General features: G+C 46.3%; 1 protein-coding gene across 3 annotated transcripts in view; it reads left to right on the top strand.

Annotated features, from left to right (window-relative positions):
- Positions 1-528: 528 nt before the first annotated feature.
- Positions 529-21,406, top strand: part of Rora (RAR related orphan receptor A) — a 100,888-nt gene continuing 80,010 nt past the window's right edge. The window contains exon 1 of one of the 3 annotated variants that reach the window (XM_037208198.1): positions 529-547. In XM_037208198.1, coding sequence (XP_037064093.1) covers positions 544-547 — 4 coding nt within the window. In that variant the 5' untranslated portion in view covers positions 529-543. Of the gene's footprint in view, positions 548-1,934; positions 2,115-21,406 lie in introns of those variants that run through there. The other 2 variants (XM_028867418.2, XM_028867411.2) reach the window with 2 other exon arrangements.

Below are 21,406 nucleotides of genomic sequence, written 5' to 3'. Positions count from 1 at the left end.
AAAGATCAGCCTATTTGCAATGGTGGGCATCCATGTCACCTCACATGCCATCCCTCATTACCCATTTCATTTGAAATGGCCTGGAAATAACCGATTACTAGTGATGTAAGACTATTTACCTTGGAGTCAGATGTCTGGCAGGCAGGCTGGAGCTAATGGATTTGGTTATTTTCAAAGCATTCTTATCTAAAGCAAGATACATGGTGAATTCTCAGTTGTCTATCAAGATGCACTTGCGTTGCACAGAACACATGAGCACGCTCTCTATGATTATATTTTCCTTCTTTAACAATACAAAGGAAAGAAAAATGCACCCAGAACCCAATGGTAGGCTAGTCTGGTGGTACTCTTCTTTGAACATTATTAGCACAAGGAAAACCCAGAACCGAATTTGAAGAATGGGGCGTTGCCTCATTGGGAGATGGAGTTGCATCATGGGAACATGGTGTGATTTAATTTCATAATTGTAAACATTACAGTGGGTATGGCTGATTTCCTTTGTAATCCTTGTCCACTTCACTATGGCTGGACAGCTGAGTTAACATGGGTAGGTCCTGGCTTCACATTCTTATCTTGTCTTTTCTTATTTTTTTGTGGTTGTATTTAAAAAAAAAAAATCTAAAAAAAAAAAAAACCCACTTGGGGATGGATGTATCTAATCAAACGTTTTTGTAAGGCCATAGCTGGACTGAAAGACAATGAAGTTTTCTGACCATTCCAGTCCCAGGACTGTGTAAATGGTTGGAAAACTTCATTTTTCCTTGAAATGGGAGTGGGAAAGGTGGGAAGTGGGCAGATCTGAATCTTTGTTTGTTACAGGGCTGGATGTCTGCACCGGTTCTAAATTATGGGCCCAATACAGGGTCAGCAGCAGGCTGGTTATATGGAAAGAGAAATACTAGAATCCTTCCGGTTTGGTTATCAGGAAGGGGGAGGGGTGTCTCTAAGAACAACAGTAAATAAGCAAACTTGGCTTAGATTTTTTTCCCTCTTGTGCTCAATACTGTTGGCATGCTTGCCAACGTTTTAAGTAAAGCAGACTCCCGGTAAGTAGTCTTGAAATTCATCGTAAAGAGATTCATCTGGGGACAAAAATAAAGCCATGATTTACGTTTCCATAAATCCAGTTTTTAAAAAAAAAAGTTTCAAATGTTGGAGGGAATTAAATCTCAGTTGTAAATTGAATTGTATGGTTAACGGTGTTGTTTGTTGGAGCTTCTGTTTAAAATACAATGCCTCATCTTTGAGGTTAGAAAACTAACGCCCTTTCCACTTGGAGGTGAGTTTTCTGGAGAGTTCTGGATAGGATGAGCCTGAAAATGAGTGGCTCAAATTGCCTGGCACCAGGAGCTCATTTAGCAGACAAGACATGGTTTTCCAGTCTTCCAAGTACAGGTGGTCTTGAATACGGGATGCTGCAGGAGTGGGCAGCAGGGAACTAAGACCTTGGATGCTGTGAGCTGGGTGAATCCTCAAAGTCTTAGGGGGAGCTTGCTCCTCCTCAGGACCGGTGTCAGTGCGGGGTGTGGGGGCTGGGATGCTCTGGGACACGAGGGAGACTGAAGCTCCCCCAAACCAAAAGCTTCTTTGGGGCCAACCATCAGGTGCCTTTGTCACCGAGGATTCCGGGACGGACTGTAGAGTGGCGTCCGGGTGCTTAGCCTAGGGGGTGGGCGTGTGGAAAGTGATCAGGCGCTTGGCAGAGAGCTTCCGGGCCGCCACAGGTGATCGGCATCTGAGGAGGTGGCTAGGGACCCCTGTGCAGGCCCCCGGGAACGCAGGAGGGCAGCACCGTGTCGGGGTGGGCCGCTCGCGGTCACCTGCCCGCGGGGGCGGGGCGCGGCGCCCGGGCGCACCCGCCTCCTGCCTTTCGCTCCCGCCCCGGGAGGAAGCGGAGGGGCGCGGTGTAAACAGAGCGGCGGCCGTGATGTCAGCCGGTCACATGGAGCCTCTTATGGCTCGGGATGGCTCTCGGCGGGCGGGCAGCTGCGGCAGCTGCTGCTGTGGCTCGGGCGGCGGCGGCGAGAGGGGGCTCCGGGGTCGGACGGTCGGCTCTCCCTGCGCTCTCCGCACCGCGGCGTAAAGGATGTATTTTGTGATCGCAGCGATGAAAGGTGAGCTCCGGGGGGCCCGCGGAGACTCGGGTGGACTAGCGGCTCCGGGGGGCGGGGAGGAGGGCACGCAGGGGGAGGGGTGGGCGCGCCTGCCCGAGCGCACGTACAGCCTGGGGGCAGCTACTCGAACCCAACGGGGCCACCGCAGCGTCTCCGCTGGAGCCCCAAAGGAGGGATCGGCCTGCCTCGGGTCGGGGGAGCTAGACGCACGGGCCCGATCGCCCCTCTGGCGTCTACTTAGCCGCTGTCACTCGCCTGGGTGCGCCTAGCACCCGGCGGGGCTCCCCAAAGAAAGTTTGCCCAGAGTCGCAGAGCTTGGGACGCGCCAGGAGGGTCTGGCAACCCGGAGGAACCTGGGGACGTCTACACTTGAGTCCCGAGGGCCCGCACCCTGGGACAACTCTGGCCTGTGTGGGGGGAGGAGCGGCGGCCAGGCCGGGCCCTGCTTGCTAACGCTGGTGGTGTCATCGCCGGGACTGGTTAGCGTTCCAGGCCTGGCGTCCGAGCTCCGCACGGCCACCCCACCCTCTGCAGCTCGGAGCGCCAGAGCTCCCGGGCGGCCAGCGGGTTGGGGAAGTGCAGCAGCTCAGCGCTGCGTCCCCTGGACGCAGCCACTTCCGAAAGCGCGCGGGCCCGAGCCAGCCCCGCGCCCCGAACGTGCCAAGACGCCCTCGGCTGCAACCCCGGCCGCAGCGCGCCCCGACTAGACACTTAGGTTTGTGCCTGGATGTAGGGAGACAACCTAATCAGGACTGGGGGGCCGAGGCCGAGATTAGACTGCGACGAGGGCCTACGGCCATAGGTTAGCCGCGGTCAAGCCTCCGCGCCCCGGGCCTTCCTCCAGGATCTGGTGTCTAAAGCTGGGCAGTAGCACCGTGGAAAGGAAAGAGGAAAATGGTTTGCTGGCTTCAGGTGCCCCAAGGTGAGGCGGGAAGAAGCCCAGGCAAGTCAGGGAAGTTTGTGATGGAGACAAAGTTTGGAGGTGCGCAGGAAGTTGTTTGTGCCGCAGGGAGAAACAGACACACACACTTAGACCATTGCAGATGGCCCTGGAAAGACTCAGCCCACAGCACTCTGCACGATCGTGAGCCTGCTGGGTCCTCACGGGCGGATAATCTGCCCTAGCAATGTGCAGGCCCCGTCGCCCGGCTTGGGGATTTAAAGCTCCATCTGTCTGTGGCACAGTGACGGCTGTTCTCAGGGGCAACAACTGTGCGCACCCCGAAGGTCTTGAGGGGGTTTTGCCCGCCAGCGCGGGCGACCCGGTGCTCGTTAAACGTTTGCTAGATTTGGGATTATTTTATTGTTGCAATCCGGGATGGACACCCGTACCATATCTGCGCAGGGTTTACTTTCAGATCATCGTGTTTTTCACTGGAGATTGGGTGGCATCTTTTATTAATTATTAACAGGTCGAAGCATTCGGGACGCCGAGATGAGCTGGCGGTGTGCGATGAAATCTTTCTGTAGGATGCGCCCACGGCAAATTTAGTGCCTTTCCCCTACCACTGGCGGGAAGTGAGATTGAATCACTTTTATAATATGTGACTGGTATAGCAAAAGAGGGAAGAGCTGCCCGTGATCTTAAGTGTGTGAAATTACTGGGGAAGGAAAGGTGTTGAGGTTTCTTATTATGTAAAAGAAATCTGTTTCCCCTCCCCAAAAGAAAACCTCCGTGTTGCTTCCTCTCATTAAGCCGGTTCACTGAAAAGTGACATCAGAAGCCGTGAAGCCAGTTGTATTTTGTTCCCTCGCCTCCTTAGATTAAAAAAGAAAGAAATTGCTGTTTGGGAAGTGTCCGCGATGGTCCCCATCCATTCTATTTACATTCGAGTTGATTGGGAGAAAGGAGCGAAGCTGAGGAGACTTCTTTTTAATTGCCTTTCTTCCTACTGAGCAGTAAAACCCTCAAACATTAAGGAAATATCTTTTGATGATGTTATTTGAGGCTGATTTTTTTTTTTTTTTTAGTAAGTTGGCTTTTGGTTTTTGTAGGTCTAGTACCAAGTGAAGTTCTAGCCAAATCCTCCCTGTGATAAAACCCAAAGATCCTCAGCTTCTCCCCCAAACACCCCCCACCCACACACAAACCCTTCTTGGGAGCATCCTCTGGCTTCCTAGATTGATAGTATTGTCATAGAGAAAGGAAAAAAAAAAATGTTGCTTATACCTCCTGGCAGTGAAGTTTCCCTTAAAACTCAAGCCCTGGGTGGGTGGGGGTGGGTGGGTGGGTTGTCGATAACAATTGGGATGTTTCAGTTCCAGCATCTCTACCTACAATCTTGTGTCTTCACAGGATTGACTTGCTTTGGTGCAAAATTTAACTGAAGAAAAATAGTTTGTGGGAAAGCAAGGAATGCCGTAAATGTTTCCATATCAGATTTAAGGGAGAAAGAAAAAAAAAAGAAAGAAAGAAACTGGCCCGGAATCATATTAAATACTTCCCTGCTGCCTCTTGGTTTTAATAGTTAAATTGGTTCCATATGCAGGAGTTTACATAATTAGATTTTTCGTGCGAAACAGGAAGGCTCTTCTTCATAGTATAGCTTTCTGGTGTGTAGATGCCTGTGAACAGGGGATGAGAACAAGCCACTATAAAAGAGAGGCAGCCTCTTTGTTGCCTGATTTAATGATGTTTAAGAAACATCATTAAATCAGGCCTTTTTGAACTCACCAAAGAAGCAAATCCTTTCTCTGTGTCACTTGTCAAATTAGTTTAGGCTTAAAGTAGTTCCATGCTTAGGAAGTAATAACCTTGAGTTTGAGCAATTTTCCTCTCAGCTGTCAGTGTTGTTTGTTTGTTTGTTTGTTTAATTAACAAATCCCCACTACCGTTTGGATTTCTCCTTGGGCACAGACAGGGAAAGAGTGGGGATGATATTTAGTACCGAGGCAAGGGGTTTCGGCCGTCAGGAAAGTGCATGGGCCAAGTGCCACTGGCTGGTAGCTGAGTGCTGAAAGCTTGGAGCTGGGGCTGCTGGTATCCCATGGCTCTGCTGCCTCTGTTTGTGTAGAGGGACCTTGGAAGGCTGGAGGCTCCAGTGGGAGCTTCCATCCTGTCATGGTCCCTTCCTCCTGTTTGTCACACAGGTGCAAGGCACCTTAAACCTTGGCAAATGTTCTGTATACTGGTGATTTCTGTCACACTCCACGTCAACAGTTTGGAAGAATTCCGCTTTTGTTTTTTACCATGTGAAAATTGAATTCAGTTCCTAGTCTCCTTGTCAGCATCATTCCTGTGGTAGCTCTGACCTGGGATCTGTGTCCCATTTAGGGGACCTTTGATGGCTAGAACTGTGAGAAAGTGATGGTTGGACCTTGAAAAGCAAACATTCAAATGGCCGCCACTGCTGAGCCAAGTGTTATTTTGTCTTTTTCTCTTATAAAGAGGATTCCGTTCTGTGGAGGACAGAAGGGCTGGGGCCCCGAGAGGTGGTTCATTAGGTGAGGGCACTTGCTGTCAAGTCTGAGGACCTGAGTTCTGTCCCTGGAACCATTGGCCTCTGACCTCCGCATGTGTGCCATGGAAAGCACATGCCCACACATATATGGATATAATAAACAAATATTAAAAATAATTCAAGACAGAGGTCTGAATTTGTGCATTGGTGGCAGGGGAGCCTTGATTCTCCACGGGATGGTGTCGAAGTGCAGATTTCGTAGGCAGCCTCTCAATGCTGTGTATTTCAGTCATGTCGCAGGACATGCACAGCAGCAGTAAGCTTCTGTCAGGTGCTGTGCGATCAGCTCAGCTCAGCGCTATGATGCTGTAAACATTACCCAGGCAGAAAACAATACGATCTCTAAGCAAATATATACTGTGGAATTTAAGTCCTGGTTTTTTTATGCTTGGTAGAATACCTTTAAATGTATCAACAGTTCTCTAGTCCTCTTTTCTCCCATCTTTCCATTCCAGCCAGGGGGATCACAATACCAACCAGCAAGATCAGTAAACAGATCTTTGCCAAACGTCTTGGGGAGCATCCGTCGGCTTTGTAACTAGCTCTGTGGCTCCTAAGAAGATAAGATTTAGAAAGGGCCATTTATTAGGACAAAAGTTAACTTCGTGGAGGCATGGGTAGATGGGTGGATGAATCTTCTAAGACAGATGTGGAGTTGAGTTTTCTTAAAATTTTTACCACCAGTAAAGTGCCTTGTATAGAATTAATTGTCTGGGAATACTCTGTAATGGAGATGCTTTGGGCAGGCCTGGGGTAAGCTCAGTTGGTAGAGTGCTAGCCTCGTATGCACAGGCCCTCTCCCCTTAGCACCAAAAGAAAAGAGAAAGATGGATTTTTCTATTTTCTAAATACTCACAATTTTTACTGCAGAAAAATCAGGGTTGCTTTAGTCTGTATGTTTCCTATTTGATCATTAAAAACCATAATCTTTTTAGTCACATCAAGCCAGCAGGTTCGCTGATTTTTATATCTTTCTAATTTAAAATATATGTTTGAACATTCACCTGGGACGTCAAGCATGAGCTGCCATTTGATCACGTTTCCAAGTCTGTACACTGGTCCTGTGAGGAGGGACGGACAGAGTCTCTGCCCCATCTAGCCACCCCTTGAGTGTCCTGCCCGTTCATTCCGGCCTTTCGACCAGTGGATGGAGAGATTCCCAGTCTGAGCTCTCCGTAACCATCAGTATTGTGTGTGACGTGACAGAACGGCCTTTCCCCATCCACTGTCAGAGTGCCAGGCCTAGAGAAGAGGTCTCGGTGAGAGCTCACATTAGCTAATGGGCAATGTGGGACAAAAAGGGCAGCGGAAATATTTTGTTTCTAGCTTGTCTTTTTTAAGTGAAATGTTAGCCCCCGTCGGGTTGTGAGATAGCATAACTTCAACCTTTGCGCCCATGGCTATAAAAAGCAAGGCCAAGTTTGCTCCCTGCCAGGGCTCTTCTTCAGTCAGATGCTGACTTCCCTCTGAAGTTTCCTAGGCACTTTCCAAACCAACAGGGACAGAGTATCCATCTGTGTGCATTAAGCTGCACTTCATGTCTCTCACACACACACTCCGGCTTATGTCGTCTGAGGATCCCGTGCATGAAGAAGAAGAAGCTCACGCAGGTCGGAAGCCATAGCCAATTTCTTTCAGCTGACACCTGGTAGAGCCTGGCCCAGGCCACTGAATCCCACCACCTTCCTATACCCCTCGAAGGAAGCTATAAAAACGTCCTGTACATAACTTTGCCTCTAGTTAGTATAAATGAGAAGTCTGCCATTTATATGGGGGGGGGGGGAATAGATTCAATTATGTAATGCTTTGCTGAGCCTAATATCTTTAAATTACTCTTTAATAAAATCAATTTGATACAAATGGGGTTATTCTTATTTGCTTCTCATTTCTCTTCATGATTTTCATTAAGCCTGCTTGGTCTTAAGATCTGGGTGAAACCAAACCAGACTTTCCTAAATAATATAGACTACTATCGTGAAGTTCAGCTGACCTGTGCAAGGAGTCCCAGAATCCAACCAAAGATGTGCCTGTCTGTCTGTGCCGTCTATCTTTAGGCAAGGGGTTTCCAAATGTGTCTTTTTAGTTTAATATGCCTCCTGTGTTCAAATGGTTGTGAGCTGTGCCTGCAAGCATGGCCGTGCTGATAGGCAGGGAACAATGTTACACACCGTTGAGAGACGCGGTGTCTTTCACATCAGCAGAAATCGTTTTCTTGAAGAGGTGCAGACACTCGCATCTTGCTGGGCAGGCACTTAACCTTTCCAGCTCCTGGATTGGGGTGTGCTGTTATTTCAGAGGCTTGGGGAGAGTTGAAGTTTTTTTTCAAGTCCCTCGGATTAAACATCCCATCTGTGAGTGGGTGTTCTCCACACTCCTGTGACATGAATGTCCTGTTATGCTTGAACACCTCCTAGGATGGGGAGCTCAGTATCTCTAGAGGTCGCGTATTCCATGTTGAATTAGAAAGATCATTTCCTATCAAGCAGACAGCTCTGCCTTGTTGTTGTAATCCTCTGGTTCTGAGTCTGCCTTGCAGTGCTTATGGGGCGCCTGTAATCCATCCTTGGAACTGAAGACTGGTAGAAACGAGCTCGTACACACCTAATCTCTGCTGTCCTCTCCAATCCCTCTCGAAGTTCACGGTTCAGCCTCCTTACAATCTTGGTCAGCTTGGTTAGTTTCTTCCTCAAATGCACTTCAGTTTGTCTAGAAACACTTGACGTTGTGATGCCAAGAGTGAAATCTAGGTGCAGGATGTGATATGGCTGACATGGTGCTTAACTCACCACATAGGAAAAAGGAAAATACCACTTAGAGATTGAAGACAAAAAAATACCTTGTTTCAAACATACTAAGGTATATAAAGAAGGCTCTATAATCCTACTGGGGATCAGTCTTTGTGGTAATCTTTGTAATTTGTAAAAGTGGGGATCTTTATTTGACTTATGTTGATTATTTAAACTATCCAGGAAAATAAAAAAAAAGTCACAAAAACAATTATAGGAACATTACAAGCTCTTATGAGCTTTTTTTTTTTTTTTTTTCTTTTACAAAGCATTATCACATCTGAGATAAGGCTGCCCTCTAGTGGCTACTTGTACCTGACAAGGAAAAGCCATGTTGGTGCGATGAAATTCCCATCAGGCTAGTGGAAAAGGTCAAAGGTTGTGGATATTTTCACAGCTGCTGTGGGGCATTCCTCACCAGATTCAAAAATGTAATTCATTGCCTTATGCAGTTATTAGAAATGACTGGTTAGTTAATGAATTTCTAACGTTTTCTTGGAAGTAAGTAAGGGACACTTTTAAGAAACTTAAGCTCTATGAAAGCTTGTTTCTAACAGTCTGCTATCGATAATAAATTTGAGTGGCATTTGGTTTGTGAGCAGTTAAGACCTGTAGAAAAATCCTCGTCCTGTCTCAAAATTTTAACTTCTGTTCTATTCTCCTCTCTTGACTTAAAAGATAAAAAAAAAAAAAAAAAAAAAAAATAGGTCAATGAAGTCCAGCATTGTTCTTTTTCAAATCAAAATCTTTTTAGGAAAGAGAAAGAAAGAAAAAACTCAATAATTAGACTCACTGATGATCTTCTTGGCATCAAAACGATTTTAGACAGGGGTGCAGAAACTGTTAGCTCCTTGGTTTATGAAGACCCAGATGGTTTAGTTCATTCAGTTGGTAGAGCAGAGTGCTTGCCTTGCATACAGAAGGCCCGGTGTTCAAGCTCCCATACTGCATAAAGCAGGTGTGGTGGTACACTCCAGTAATCCCAGCACTCATGAGGTCAGAGGCAGTAGGATCCAAAATTGAAGGTCATCGTCAGCCACATAGGAGGGCTTGAGGCCAGCTCCTAAAACAAAAGACAGGGCTCAAAAACAGACGGCCCAAAATAACAACAGACACACAGCACTCGGTATAGAATCAGAGGAAAGGGTTCATTTGCATAACATGTAGGCTCTTCCGTGAGCTTTGAGTGTCAACCGCGAGACCATCCGACCTCTGTGGAGAAGCCAGAGGCCCCGGAGTTCTGATTTTCCCACCGAAACGCCTTTGGGTGGGGGTACATCCCAGAGGTGTAAGAACACATGCGAGGGTGGGATTTTGGTGGCTCCAAACTTGGGACCGACCGGAGCTGTCAGAGCTGAGGTAACCAAGATGAAAAAAAGATGCCGCCTGCCGCGACTTGAAAGGAGAAGGGGTCTGGCTTGCTGCTGCTACTCGAAAGAGGCTGAGGGAACTTTTCATGAAAAACAAGGTGGTAACAACAAAAAGAAGGTGCAGGTGGAGCCAAAGAAACTGCTGTTTGGGCCCCTTGATCTTAGAAGTAAGCCGAGGTTCAGAAGTGAGGACTTGTGGTTAGGTTGAGATCAGTTATTGAAGCAAATTGGTGTTTTTTGTTTTTGTTTTTTTTTTCAAAGTGTCCCACCCAAAAGTGTGATCCTCATACTGTTTGCTATTTTTTTTTTAATGTCATGGATTCTTATTTTCATTTCTCACTTCTGATTTCTACAGAGCACAGTGCAAATATAAATATTTATTTTGGACAACGCTTAGGTGTTTCCTGTACGCTAGATCATTCGGGTGCCACCTGTACGCTTTTATAGTCAGATTCAAGGCCTTCCTGTCAATCGGGTGTCTCGGGTCATGAATCAGCATTTTTAAAATATACCAAGATGTTGGCAGTCACAGTTAACCAGAGGACACTGTGTTGAGGATGTTGGACTCTCGAATTTGTAGTTTCTCAGAGGTTCATGCCATTTATAACCAAGGAGACAGCGATCCCATGAAACATTGATATAATTGGGGAAGGCCAACTCTTACATTTATGTGTGAACATGGTTTTCGTTCAAGTAATCTAAGAGTTAACTATACAATATCTGCTTAATGATCCTGCTTAGGACTGGTTCCCAAACCCTGAAGTAAAACTCCTAACTTAATTCTGTAACAGGCAGATTACTGGGTCCCACCTAGAGATGGCCTGATGGAGTCAGTGTGGGGTGGGGCCCAGAGGGTGGATTTAATCAGCATCCTGGGTGTTTCTGATGCAGGCATCCTTGGGCCTCAATTTGTTACACCCTTGTGTCCTAAGCTGTCAGAGCTGGGGTGGGCAGTGAGGTGCTCTTGTCCCTCAGTGGTTCCTGGATACTGTCATTCATCACCATCCCATGGGAAACATTAGTTTGCATAGAGTTCTGTTTCTGGTGGTCTGGGCCAAAGCCAAGGAGTCAGCGCTTGGAAAGTTCTTCTGGTGGTCGTGAGGACTGGGTAGGGTTGGGAAGTCCTGCTCTGGCCTCCTAACTAAGGGAAGAAAGTGAGGCTTCCCACAGCTTTTTCTTAGGGTAAACATAAGCTTCCCTTGGTCCACTGAAAAGAGACAGAGATAGGGACCCAGAGTGAGGGATTTCTGCCATCACCTTGCTTTCCACAAGTGTGGAGGAAGAAGTGGGTAAAATGTTACCCCCAGATCTCCTAACCCCAAATGACCCAAACAGGAGAGGGTCCTGAGGCAGTCTAGGTAGCTGATTAGAGCTGCCTGGGACACTGGCAAAGCTCTGTACTCCTTTTTCTGAACGCCACTGTCTGGAGCTGGGCCTCCGCTTGCAACATTGACTCAGTGAATTCCAGCCCTGTGTGTGGTGGGGACAGTATCTCCTAGAGCAGGTGGGGGAGTCTGCCACAGAGTCCAGATCAATTACAATGGAAACAGCAATGTCTTTTCCATGTTGCCTTTTTATATTTTTATTTCTTTTCAGCAACAAAGTAAAGATTCCCTACCCCTCAAACTCCCCAGCATTTCCTATTAACAAAAGGACCTTTCTCAGGTATAAAGCATCAACTAAATGTGTGTGCAGTGGCCAAGCTGGGCGAGTGGGGTTAAGGGAGCCGATTCCAAATAACTAGACACCCTACCTCTGACTCCAAATAACCAGACACCCTGTCTCTGGTTTCAATAACCAGACACCCTGCCTCTGACTCCAAATAACCACACACCCTGCCTTTTGTCCAGAGTGAGTTCTCATCTGGCAAAGCCAGTAAAAGTTGGACTCCGAGTGCTGGGGAGGCAGACATCACTCCAACGCACTCCGACCCTGGGAAGTGGTTGTGCAATACCCCGTTGCTGTGGTAGTTTCAGTGCTGTGGGCTGTGGGGACGGCGGTGGCCATGACATGTGTAGTCAGTGTCCTCGGTGTGTGTATGCTGTGGTGGGTGATGTTTAAGTAAACAGACCAATTGCCTTCCTATAGGTAACTGCAGGAACACAGCCGGTCTGACACAAGTATGATGGCTTCGTGGATGAGCATGAGGGAGCTGGATCACAGAGTTTCCCCTTGCTAACTGCCCGGCAATAGGCCTAGGACAGAAGCTCAGAGGCCGTCTCGTCTCTCAACACCCAGGATTGTCAGAATATGAGACTAGACTGAGCTTTCCAAACATACAGGCTCTGTCGGTTAGAGAGATGGATCAGCATTTAAGAACACTTACTGCTCTTATAGAGGATCTGAGTTCTGTTCCCCGAGCACACATGTCAGGTGGCTCTAGGAGATCCGACACCCTCTTCCAGCCTCCTTTACTCAGGTGTACATACCCCCACACACAGACACATGCTTAAAAGTGATTTTAAAAAAAAAAAAGCTATTATATTTTTTATATATTTTTAATAATTTAATTAACTTTATTTTATGTGCATTGGTGTGAAGGTATCAGATCCCCTGGAACTGGAATTAGACAGTTGTGAGCTGCCATGTGGGTTGCTGGGAATTGAACCCAGGTCCTCTGGAAGAACAGCCAATGCTCTTAACCACTGAGCCATCTCTCTAGCCCCCAAAAGTAAATTTTTAAAGTGTGTGTGTGTGCGTACACACACGTGCGATGATCTTGATCTAATGGCATTGGTGAATAGCAAGTGTTGGTAAATTTTAAGCTGCACAGATGATTCTGATTGAGAAATCGCTGAAGTTCAACACGTTTATTTTATGCATGAGTCATCGGGTCCCCAGTGTCGCTACACAGTGTTGAGGAGTGGAAAGCCCCTTCGTGTGGAGGGAGGCAGGAGAAGACATGGGTTCCAGTCCCAATCTGTTGCATGGTAAATGGCAGGGTTTTTCACTTACATTCTTTCCCTGTTTGTAAAATTAGGAGGTTTTGACTGATAGATGCCAGGGTCTTTTCCAGACTTCCATGTTTATGAAGATGTTTCTGGTACAGCTGAAAGGTGGGCTGGTGTCTAGTTCAAGAAGTGGGAAAGGCAGACAGAAGCCTCCTGACTTCTCTATTCCTTTTCCCCAGCCATAATTGCTAAAGATACTTCAGTCGGCTAACCAGCTCCTTTTGGAAGTGAAAATTCTAAGGTAAAGAGAGGTAATTGCTAGGCCAGCTATTTAAATACATTTTAAAACAAGCAGGCTTTCATTAATATTAACAAATATGCCCAGACTTAGTTCTGGCAAATTACAGCCCTGTTTTATCAAGTTCTAGCCCAAAGCCTTTTCCATTTTTGATGGTTGAGTTGAAACCTAGGGGTGGGGAGAGGCTGAAAAACGAAGTGCACCAAACAGCCTTAACCACTGTATTCCACAGGAATTGTATTCCTGCCCTGACATTAAAGCCCTGAATCCCGAAGAAATGTAATGTCTCCGAATTTGTTTGCGTTGAATAACAGGCGGGAGAGTGTGCCTCCTGTGCCGTCCATTCGTGAAAAGAAAACACCAGAACTAAGCTCTAGCGTGGAGAAGATTCTGTCCCTCCTTCAGCCGAGGCCCGGCAGGCAGCCCTAAGACCTTGGGTTTCATTGCAATGTTGATCAGAAAGAGAAGGGTCTGTTAGAAACCAGCAGAGTGTGGTTTAAGCACCTTCAGAGTATTTACTTTTTTTTTTGGAAGGGGATGATATTCAACATTTCCAGGAGTGATTAAAACAAACTTTGGAGAGAAAATCTGATTGGAGTTGGCACGTGAAATTAGAGTCATATCTTCAGTGGTGATCTTTAAAGATGAGCATATTGCCGGTTCTCTGGTTGGATAGAAATTTATGGGGAAAACGAGGCTTCTATCCAGCAAAATCTTCTAACAGAAGTTTCCTGTTTCTACCACCGCAGAGAAACAAAGTTGATTACCATTGAGTTAAGAGGGTTCAAACTTTTGGCAGCCTCTCCAAGCCCCCCTGCTGCTGCTCAGCCTCCTCAAACCCTTTTGAAGTGGCTTAGACAGTTCTGTGTCATTTCAAATGGCTGCTTAGGAGCAATACCGACTGAACTCGTTTTGACTGTTAAGATGGCTCGAGTGTTTTCTTCGGAATGTTTTTATTTGCTAGAAATCTGTTTTGCACTTAAGCTTCTCTTGTTGGAGAAGTTTGGTTACCAGCCATCTGATGATGCCTCGGGGTGTTTACAGAAAAAAACGTGGGTGCCGCAATTATATTTGAGCACAGCCCTCCCCCACCGCAGATAGCACGGTAATCAGCAGCAATGGGGAAAACATGTATTTAAGGATTTGATGCTTGTAAAAGAGGGGCTGTAAAGGAACATGGTTGTTCAGATGTGAGAAGTGACTGGCGGCTCTCCTTGTAGGCATGCTAGTAACAATAAAGTCTCCAAGTTCAACATCAAAGCCATCTTAGTTTACTCCACCAGTGACTTGCACATCAAAAGGGGAGTTGAAGACAAAGAGAGTGCATGAGGTGTGTTCTACCTCATTGCTGGATCCCTTGATGCGGGGCCGGGGTCTTCATGAATGCAAAGCAGTTTTTTGTTGTTGTTGGGGGGAGGCTTACAGATCTTCATTTCATAAGCGGGGCAAATGAGAACTTCATTTGTTCTTCTCACTCGACATTTACTTAGGAAGGATTCATCCCAGGAGAGACTGGGGTCTTCTTCCCTGGCTTCCTTCAGGTCTCAAACTCTGTACCAGGGTCGGCATCCCAAACTTCACGTAATATGCTACATGGAATTCTCTACCAAACAGCACAGTTTTAATTGAGTTCGTAGTCCGTTGTTGAATTACCCTTGACAACATAAAATGGGACCTCAATTTGTAGAGCCCCCCACATCCCTTCTTCTCTCTGTCATCTCTGTCTCTCTCACCCTCTCCCCTCCCAACCTTGTGGGTGGAGTCTTGATGAATCAGGTGTGCGGTACTTAACAGGTGTGTGTGAGTGTATGTGTGTGTTTGTGTGTGTGTGTGTGTGTGTGATAATGAAATTTAGACTTGTTAAACCGGCTCTTAATTAATCACCTGGTCTATGTCTCTGTTCCCTGACTCAAGTCATGTGTATTCCAAAATGCTGAGGTTAGAGCAAGAGTCAAGACCTGAAGACACACACCCCTTCAATATTACATTGAAAATAAAACCAGCCACACAAGTCTGAGGGGTGGTTTGAAATAATATGCTCAGTTTTCTTTCTTTCTTCTTTTTTCCTTGCCTTTGAAATTTGAGATTCCTTTATAGTTAGCTTCAGTAATTTACTCATTTTTAAATGCTATTGAAAAATAGTAGTGCCCAGCGCAGTCATTAATAAATACAAAGCAGCTTTCTCGGGGCTCCAGGGAAACTTAATCAACACACAGTGTTACTAATTGATGCTATACTGAGCCAGCAGAAGCAGCACATCAGTAAACAGGAGTTAGGAAGCAAGAAGTTAGGGAGCTATAGGGATTATGTCAACATCAAGGGCTGGAAATTATAATAAGGCCTCTTTAGGGGAGTATTCATTTGCATTTGGCTGAACTAGGGCTCCGGATTACTTTTGAAGACACTGGTAAGAATGCACCTCAAGTACCCACGGTGTGAAAGGGCTAACGGTGGGATTGTGGGCAGGAGCTGAACCAGTCTTCATTTTTTAACTCATGATGGTTTGATAAGTTTTCAATAGCATGGTTTAGTAGCTTCCTTTCTTAGCAATGTTAAAGAAATCAACTGTACAGATTCTCTGTTTCTAGGAGTGTGTGTGTGTGTGTGTGTGTGTGCGCGCGTGTGCGCGCGCGCACCCACACATGTACACATCCTCCCCAACTGGTGCACACAAGTCAACTCTTCTTTTCACTGTGGGTTCTAGGTGTCCACCTCAAGTCCATAAGACTTCCATGGCCAGCAGTTCTACCTCCTGAGACATCTACCAGATTCTTTGTTTTATAACACCAAATTTATACTGAATTATCACAACTGAATTTTTTTTTTAAATAAGTAAATAAAAGCAGAGAGGACAGGTGGGTGGAGACAGAATTAAACTAAACCTTTTAAATCTTCTTTAACCCCAACTCTACCAGGACACAGGCCTTGAGCAGATTAGAGTGCTTTGGGATTTTATTGTCCTCTACACAGTAGCCCTCTTGGTGTGTGATCCAAGGGTCTCAAAGGGTCCCCAGGGTCCTCTAGTGGGTTCTTAGGGATTAAAAGAAACTGCATGAAAATGTTAAGACGGTGTTTGGTCTTTATGTCCTCCTGAACCAAATGGTGAACCAAATTGGGAGGTAAGACTGCTGGATGCAGCCAGAGTCCAGGCTGTGGTACTCTGTGCTGGTGGCCATGGAGATGTCTTCCTTATTGCACACTTGGCGTTAATAAAAAGCAATGTTCAGTGCCAGTTTTATTTAAGAAAGTCCTTGATGAGGCAGTCCAAAAAGTACTAACTTTTAATTAAAGGCATTTTTTAGATATTGTGGGTGGGTGGGTGGGTGTGCATGATATGGATGGGAAGGGGGGTATTCTACATGCCATTGCTTACCTATGCAGGTTCTCTCCTTCCACCTTTAAGTGAGATAAAGGAATCAAATTCCGATCTCTAGCCTCGCATGGCAAATTCCTTTACTGCTGAGCCATCTCTCCACCCCTGACTTTATTCAGTTTTGACCATTGAGTACACACACACCTTCTGAGTGGTCTTTGTAAAACTTCTGCTTTGTTCTGAAGCACCTTCTGTCTCTAGGGAGAAGTGCTGTGCCCTTGTCTGCCTCGAGAGCTAGCTTGCTACTTCTTACATGGAAATCTTTGTGCTTGACGGAATGGCTGTGGTTATTCAGACTTGGCTATGTGTCCCCGTCTCTGTGAAGTGAGCCCAGTGTCTGTCGTGTGGAGGAGAACAGTCAGCTGTGTATATTGTCAATGAGTTCAGTCTTGCATGCAGAAATGACAGGTTTGGAATACTTGTGTCCAACCCCACATCGATCGACCTGATACTTTAGGCGCTGTGCTGATGACGGGAGGGGGGGGCGGGGGCGGGGAGCTCACCATGGTGAGCCCTTGAGATGATCGCCTCTGATAAAGAGATGTGTCACTGCGGAGGAAAACTACAGAACTCAGTGAACCAAACATCTCTGTGAAACCAATGCCTGGGATTACAAAACCGTGCGAGGCTTCGAGGCTCAGCCACAGGACAAGATAGAGCAACTGATTTGAATTGAGCAGAGCGTCAAGTCACTGGTGTGGTTTCAAGATCCATATTCTAATTAATGACTTGCTGGGAGTGGCGGTTCCCACCTCTCGGCCCAGCACTTGAGAGGCAGGAAGTTTGTCATCAGTTTGAGGCCAGCCTAGTCTCCAGAGTGAAATCTTATCTCAAAACAAACAACATGAACCGAAAAAAAAAAAAAAGGGAAAATTCCCTCTTGTTAAGTTTGTGAAGCATTATAGAACATCCAAAATTGCCTGGAAGTGGTACTGCTCTTTTGGTAGACCACCTGCTTAGTGCAGGAAGGCCTTTCCCAGGATGGTGGAGGGCAGAGCATGGTGGCGCACAGCTTGATCCCAGCACTCAGGGAGAGACAGGAGGATCAGAAGTTCAAGGTCATCCTTGGCTGCAGAGTGAGTTTGAGGCCAGCCTGGGCTACTTGAGACATCCTGACACCCCCATCCCCGTGTGTGTGTGTGTGTGTGTGTGTGTGTGTGTAAGACTATTAAAAGTAACCTTTACTTTAGCTAGTCACTTATGTGTGTGTGACCAGATTTTCTTCTCACACATTTCCCCAAGAGAACATCACACAACACATTGAATGCAGAGAAACAGCCACGAGAATCCACAGATGAAAAAGATTTGTGAAAAATAAAATAAATAGAACATTGGAATTTTTTGCTAAATTCTGGTGGAGTTTTTTTGTTTTTGTTTTTGTTTTTTGTTTTTTTTAATAAATGACAAGTAAATGTTTTAACTGTTTCTAGTCTTCCTTTGTAATGTGGTGGTTACTGATGTACAACCCAGAGACACCAAAGCTCCTTGTGGCTTTTAAGAGTATAAAAGGAGCCTGAAATCCAATGTGCTACAGTTTATTCCAGCAAAAAGAATTTGTGGCCGAGTCCAAGGTGGGAGAAGAAATTTACACGTAGACAGATTCATCGGATGAGTTTGAGTAGTTTACTAAACAAGGCACTTTCCAATATGAATTCTGCTCCACTCCACTAACATCCTGTTGTCGTTGGCAGTGGAAGGCCATGGTTGCTGTTGGGGTAATTTCCTGTTTTACTGACCCAGCAGAGATCCTCTCTAACACAGTGATTTCTGGAGGCATTGTGGTGTATCCCTAACTTTCTACAACCTGCATTAGCAAGCCCAGCACTGGCGAATTCCTCCTGCCTTCCTGTTTGCTTTTGCACTCGCCGGGAGGAAATGCTGTTTTGAACCGTTGGTATCACTAAGAGCAGTGACCCAGCTTCTGGGAGCTGGGAGGCTCCTGCCGCTACTGTGGATACTTGGGTGAATTTTATCACCGTGTGATGATGGCCCCCTTCAGAAGAGCTGTCAGTCACTCCCGCTCAGACCTTCTCCATTAGGGAACAGTCAGCCCAAGTATCTGTCGGCACCCAGAGTGTGACGAGAAGGCTCAGCCCTCATCTAGCTTCAGATCCACTTGGCAGAATCCTGGTCCATTACTCTAATTAAATGCCTGAAAGCCCAGCCTTCCCTGAAATCTCTTGGGGAAAATAGCATGCAGCTAGAAAGCAATACCTAATATTTGCTTGTAATTTTATAATCACTTTTTTGGCATCTGACACAGAGATGTGTACACTGCCCTCTGTGACCGGGCCGTTGCCTCTTTGTTATTATCAAGCTGGGTGAGGGGGGATCTCATGTTCTCACTGGCTTCTGATGCAAAGGCTGCTGGGGGGGGGGGGCGGGAGCAGATGTGTTTGGCATTCTGATGCCAATAACTGGGAGATAACTGGATGCCTCTGGCGCCTGATGGGTCTTGGTATTGGGATGCCTTGCTCCGGCTTGGTTTTATTGTCCAATTAAAGGTAGAGCCTGGGCACACTCACTTGTATAAACGGGGATTGTGCAATGGCCCCAGCCAGGCTGGCCATGAGAAAGCCCTTCCCCCAAATCAGGAGGGCTGGGAAGAAAGAGCGCTGAGGTGCGAAACAGCTCACGGCTGCTGTATGGCTAGGGATGAGGCCGGGGAAGGGAAGCAAAGCCAACTCTGCTGTCCTCCAAGTCCCCGAAGGCTGTGGGGAGGTGAGGCCAAGGCAAGCCTGGCTCTTTACAGGTTAGAGAAACAGCAACACATCTTTTACTGGCTAAAGAGAAAGCAAGGGGGTGGAGAGATGGCTCAGCAGTTAAGGGCACTTTCTACTCTTGCAGAAGACCCCAGTTTGGTTCCCAAAACCTGGGGGGGGGGGGCAGGGTGGCTCACAACCAAGTGTAACTCCAGTTCCAAGTCTGATGCCATCTTCTGGCCTCCATGGGCACCTGCATACTTGGTGCATACATACATACGTGTGTGTGTGTGTGTGTGTGTGTGTATGTGTGTGTGTGTGGAGAGAGAGAGAGAGAGAGAGAGAGAGAGAGAGAGAGAGAGAGAGAGAGAGGATAAAAACAATAAAAATTAAAAAATAAAATGAAACACTCAACTTTCCCTCTTTGAAAATAGCATGTCATAATGATTATCCTCTTTGAAGTTTACTTTTTAATGGGTTCCTGCGCTTTTTTATTTTATTAAATTCCTAGCATTGTCCTGACAACTGACTTAAAAGAATAGACTTTATATACTAAGTTGTATAATAGTTAGTAGTTTTGACCAGGCAAAGGTCAAAATACCCAAAACCAAAGGGCATTATTTTCCCCTGTGGATGTTGACTCAGAATAGTCATCAAAGTTGTATTCGTGATTTTAACCTGATTCTGTATTATTATTATTATTATTATTATTATTAATTTATTATTATTATTATTGGAGGACACACATGCCATGGTACACATGTGGCGGACAGAGACAACTCTGTGGAGTCACTTCTCTCCTTGCACTTTTATGCGGGTCCTAGGAATTGAACTCGGGTCATCAGCATTGTGTGGCAAGGTACTTCTTCCCTGCTGAGCCATCTCGTTGGCGTCATGTTGCATTTTGATATAAAGCTTACTCAAAAGGGAAGAACATAAAAGTACTAATACATTTTTTTTGGAACTGAGAATAGACTCAGCTTTGGGATTTTTTTCAGTCATTTTACAAACACTTTTTTTTACAACTATAATGTTTTTATTCTTCGAGAATTTCATGTATGCATACAATATATTTTGATCACATTCACCCCCTACTCTTACCCCTAACTCCTCCCAGATCCACCCCTAAATCCTCGTAGCTTCATGTCTTCTTAATATAAGTATGTTTTATAACCCACCCAATCTAATTTGTGCCGCCCACATACTAATAGGTATGGGCCCATCCACTGGCGCACGGTCCACCAACCAGGGACCACACCAGTAACACCGACTCTCCTGGAAGCACGTAGCTGCCAATGGCTCCCAGGCTAGGGGTTGGGGCTCCTAAGTCCCTCATACCTCCACACCAGAACAAACTTTTTGTTGATTCCCAATTCTTCACACTTCCCCTTCACAAGGTGAAATGAAATTGGCAGCCTTGCAGCGGAGAAAGTCAAGGCACCAAGACTATCTTCGTTTACGTTTAGGCCTTGTGTGAGCACCATAAACACCGACTCCTAAATGAAATAATGGGGTAGGTGGAAAGGAAACGGTGAGATGGTCCAGTGATGTTGCCATGGGAACCAGAAGGTCTTCTGCCGTGTAATGCTGTCTGGACACTCTCTAGCTCCTGCTGAAGGTTCCAGCCCAGGCAGAGCTAGCCAAAGCAAACTGGGCCTTGTTTTGAATGTGATCACCCCTCTTGGGGGGCATCTTAGTGCTCTTCTGGCTTAGCTGAGGACACAGTTGCATCTGGCCACAGACAAAGGACATCAAGTGGGTCCATCTCTCCAGATGTCTGGCTGTCTCTTGGTTCTAAGGAATAAAGAAAACAAAATCCACCTGGTAAGAAAACTTGGAAAGGAGGTTACACATGTGAAAGACGCTTGATACATCTCACATCTCGCAGACACTGAATTCGTCTATGTAAGTGTGATGTTATAACAAATGTCATCATCCTCTCTCACATAAGGCCTGCAGTGCGTATCACACAATCAAGGTTGAAGTTAAGGGAATGATTTTGTCCAAGCTCATCTCACATGGTGCACATTGCACTTGAACCCAGGTCTGTCTCCTGCATAGGTGATCTGGTCAGACAGGAGCCAATGGGAGAGCTTGGATGACAAATCCCACCTATTAGAACCTAAGAATCATCTAACCCTGTGGGATCCCAGCCCTGATACTGCAGTGAGCATGGGAGTTCTCCGCTCATGGTTTATCAAGTGCTTCCTCTGTGTCAGGCACTGTGAGATGGATGACCACATTTAATAGTGATGCCTCTCATCTCCACTTTTTACAGAGGAGGAAACTAGGACTCAGAGAGGCAGAACAGCTTGCCCAGGATCTCAAGTCCAGCATGAGGCTGCATCTGGAGGCTGCATCCACCTGACTCCCTAGACTGGGCTGACCCCTCTGCTGTCCTGACCCAACAT

Source organism: Peromyscus leucopus, chromosome 7, assembly GCF_004664715.2.
Source record: "Peromyscus leucopus breed LL Stock chromosome 7, UCI_PerLeu_2.1, whole genome shotgun sequence".
Lineage (NCBI taxonomy): Eukaryota > Metazoa > Chordata > Mammalia > Rodentia > Cricetidae > Peromyscus > Peromyscus leucopus.
Note: the sequence above shows the minus strand (reverse complement) of the source record. Positions and strands in the feature narration are given on the sequence as shown.